Here is a 3,734-nt window from a genome sequence, read left to right as displayed (position 1 = left end):
TCTTACCATCGGTTATTTGCTACAATTAAATCTTATCCTAATATTAGTCTGGATAATTCTCAGAACAATAGACAATTTCAGTACCATTCTGAACAAAGATAATTAGTGTATATGATAGTGTTTCTTTAAAAAAAATGTTATTAAATCAAACATCGAAGACACGATAACTAAAATTATTTATACACTTTTGCCAAAATGATATTTTTTCAACAAACTGTGAATAAATATTGAAATAAGCGTTTTATTAAATATTCGATTGCTATATGAAACTGATGTCATTATCATTATTTTAAATTGATTTATAAAATTTACACTAATCTACCTGAAAGTTCTTTTCCATAATTCAATTTCAAGACACATTTTCCAAGTGGTTGAATCAAGAAATCAATGCATTCCTTCTTCAGAGGTCGATCATTTTCAATTAGCTCTTCGCTGCTGAAGTTTCTCAGGATTTTAAATCGTTTCTAACCGTCGCTACTTCTTAGACCTATTATATATTACGAAATGGCCGGAAAAATGTTCGATTTTGTCATTTTGTCCTAAAATAAGAATAAGTAAGTATATCTATATACTATCATTACAAAATTACGAACCACTCACCAAATGTTTCCCGAAATTTGTTTGCATAAGAGTCGATATTAACGGTTTTGAATATAGCAGCTGAAATAAACAATATATCGATTAAACATATTTTGACATAATTTTAGAAAAATATTTAAAATTAATATCATATAGAGAAAACGCTTACAAAAAAAAAATAATTTTTTAAATAGGGTTTCTTCTGATCTTGTGAGTTGTTCTGATAACTGGAAGCTCCAAGCGTAAATGACGAATGCGAATGAAAATAACTGTTATCATAACTTTGTCACTAATATTGGCTATATAAACTATAGGATAGCTCTCTAATTCCAGTTCTTAACACTGAAAGGCTATTAACAAATGATGGTAATGAAATTCGAATTTTTCAACATTACCATGGTTACTCTCCAACAAGTAACTGTTTTCAAGGGAGTTATTTTAATTTACTTAAACTATACAATTATTATTTAATGTTTTTACTTGTCTAAGTCTGTGTTTTGTAGCCACGTAAAAAATTCTTAATGTCAACATCAACACACAAAAGAAGAAACGTTTATTAATATCACAATTGACATTTACGAATATCAATAAGTGTCAAAACCTATATCCACATAATCAAATCATCGATTATTATAAGAAAATATGCAAATAAGAAAATGATTCTTTATGCTTGGGGTGCTAATACTCACGGACAATTGGGTTTGGGCTATGCATCAGTACAAGAGATCGAAAGACAGCAAGTTGATTTGAGCGAAACTCCATTCGAAGCTGATGATATTGTTGGCATTGCTGGCGGTGGTATGCACACATTGGTTTTAGATCAGGACGGCGACGTGTTTTCTTGCGGATCGAATATTAAAGGGCAACTAGGAATGACACAGGACAGTCTCAGGTTTACGCAGATCGATGTATTGCGCGACTTTAAAATAGAAAATATTTCATGTGGCTGGGACTTCAGTATTGCAATATCTGACGCGGAAAAACTTTTTGGATGGGGCAGCAATATACACAGGCAGTTGGGGTTCTCACGAAGCATAACTTCTACAAGCATTCCTTCGAGACTACAGATATCACGAAACCTGGCGACTGGTTTTAAGCTGGCAAGCTGCGGTGTTCGGCACTCCGCAATAATTACGAACGATGATGCTGTCTTGATTGCTGGTACTGGTAGTAAAGGTCAGTTAGCTTTAGGCGACAGCTACAGTGTTAGCGGCTACTTGAGTATTTCACGCATTCCTGGTTTGGACGACATTATCAGTGTGGCCTGTGGAGAAGATCATACCGTTGCTCTTAAAAAGGATGGTACGGTATTCTGCTGGGGAGATAATAAATATGGACAATTAGGGGTTGATACTAATTTGTCAAGCATATATGTACCAATAGTAGTACTTAGAGATAACAGCATACTGGAGGTGTATGCCGGTTGGACACACAGTGCAGCATTGACGACAAAAGGCGAAGTTTATACTTGGGGCCGCAATGACCATGGACAGCTAGGTGCACCAAGAAGTTCTCCATTTCGTCCCGAAAAAATATCCAATTTAAAAAACGTAACTAGTCTAAGCTTAGGTGCCCAGCATAGTTTAGCAGTTACCAAGGATGGAGGCTTACTTGTTTGGGGTTGCAATGAATTTGACAGCTGTGGTACCGGAGACAAAGAAGATGTAAAAGAACCTACACAAATTCTAACTAATCGTAAAGTGAAATTAGCATTTGCCTGTTGTAATAGTTCTTTCGTTTTGACAATGTAACTAGTAACTTTTGGAGTTTAAATGAGTAATCTAATTTGACTAAGTATTTCATAATAAAAAAGTTTCATTTTAAATGGTGTTTTTAACTATCTTTTTATTTTATTTATTGCAATAATCATTTTTGTTTCAAAGAAAAGAAGAAAATAATTGAATAATATTAAGACCAGTGTTATACTTAGTTTAGTGATTTACTGTTGAGTTTCCTCAAAATATTCCCAGCGCAACTTTATGGTAGTTTGTCAATATATTATTGTTACTGGTAATCTATTATGGTTCTTGGATGATAATCGATTTTATTCATGTCTTTTTCATATTTAGCATCAGAAATCAATTTGGAAAGCTACCCCCTTTCCTGAATCGTGCAGAAAAGTCCGTAGAGAGTGCAGACCATTTCTTCGTCGCTGACATGTTCCGGAAGTGCGTCAGCTCCGGAAGCGATACAAAAACAAGCGAATCCCCATTTCCAAGTTTCCCTAACCCGACTGATATTCAATGATGTCTTTTATGGTTTTGTTTACCGCCTTTCGTAGTTTTCTGCTGCCGCTGGGACTTTTTCATTTGTTTGAATTTACTGGCGTAACCCTCCATAAAAATATTACAAGGATTATCAACGTTTTAGTGCAGATACTAGTGTTTAGAAAATTAATCGGGTGCTCTCGTATATTAGTTCGAATGACACGTATATAAACGAGGTGGTGGAAAAATTGGGGTGGAAAAGTATCGAATAAATCGCAAACTCTTTGTGGATTAAATCACTTAGTTAGCTGGGGTAAATTCGGTTACAGATTCCGTGTATAGTTTTAGGGGTCGGGTAATATGGCTTAATAATCTCCATAAAACTTAATTTACATCAGAGGAGTAATAACGTTGAAAACGACAGTTGCCACTTAATGAATTAAATGAATTGACGCGTGTTTTCTTGGACCATTAGGAAGATTGTGTTTAATAGGATTTGCAAGTTTTGTTATTAACGAAAATTTATTGTGACAAAAATTAATTTTCTGATACTTCTAAATTGTTCGATTTTAAGTTCCACGAGAAATATATGTACAGTAGTGGTCATTATTATAGCAACTTTTAAAATATGTGATTAAATATTTTTGACATAATTTTTTTATATAATGTGAACTGTTCTGAATTGAGTTGGACATAAATGTATCAACCGTAATTTTGAAAAGAATTTTTAATGATTAAATCTGTGTATTTAACACTGTATATAATTTGTTTTATAATTTTGGCCCATCTCTGTGGCACAGATTCGATAATTTTCTGAATATGTGACATGTCTATATTCCTTGGAGCTTTTTAAATTACTGTGATGAGTTCATTTAAATTTGTAATATATTTTTCAAATTTGTTTATTAAGGATTTATAGGATTATTGTCTGGAGAATCGGACGGGTAA

The 3,734-nt window shown here is 33.4% G+C and overlaps 1 protein-coding gene across 1 annotated transcript; it reads left to right on the top strand.

Annotated features, from left to right (window-relative positions):
- The first annotated feature begins 1,063 nt into the window (after positions 1-1,063).
- LOC109602312 (uncharacterized) lies at positions 1,064-2,404 on the top strand. Its single transcript, XM_020018661.2, has one exon. It carries the CDS (start codon positions 1,236-1,238, stop codon positions 2,328-2,330), a length of 1,095 nt encoding a protein of 364 aa, XP_019874220.1. The 5' UTR covers positions 1,064-1,235; the 3' UTR covers positions 2,331-2,404.
- Positions 2,405-3,734: the final 1,330 nt, after the last annotated feature.

Source organism: Aethina tumida, chromosome 1 (assembly GCF_024364675.1).
Source record: "Aethina tumida isolate Nest 87 chromosome 1, icAetTumi1.1, whole genome shotgun sequence".
Classification (NCBI taxonomy): domain Eukaryota; kingdom Metazoa; phylum Arthropoda; class Insecta; order Coleoptera; family Nitidulidae; genus Aethina; species Aethina tumida.
This window is presented reverse-complemented; position numbering and strand designations above follow the sequence as displayed.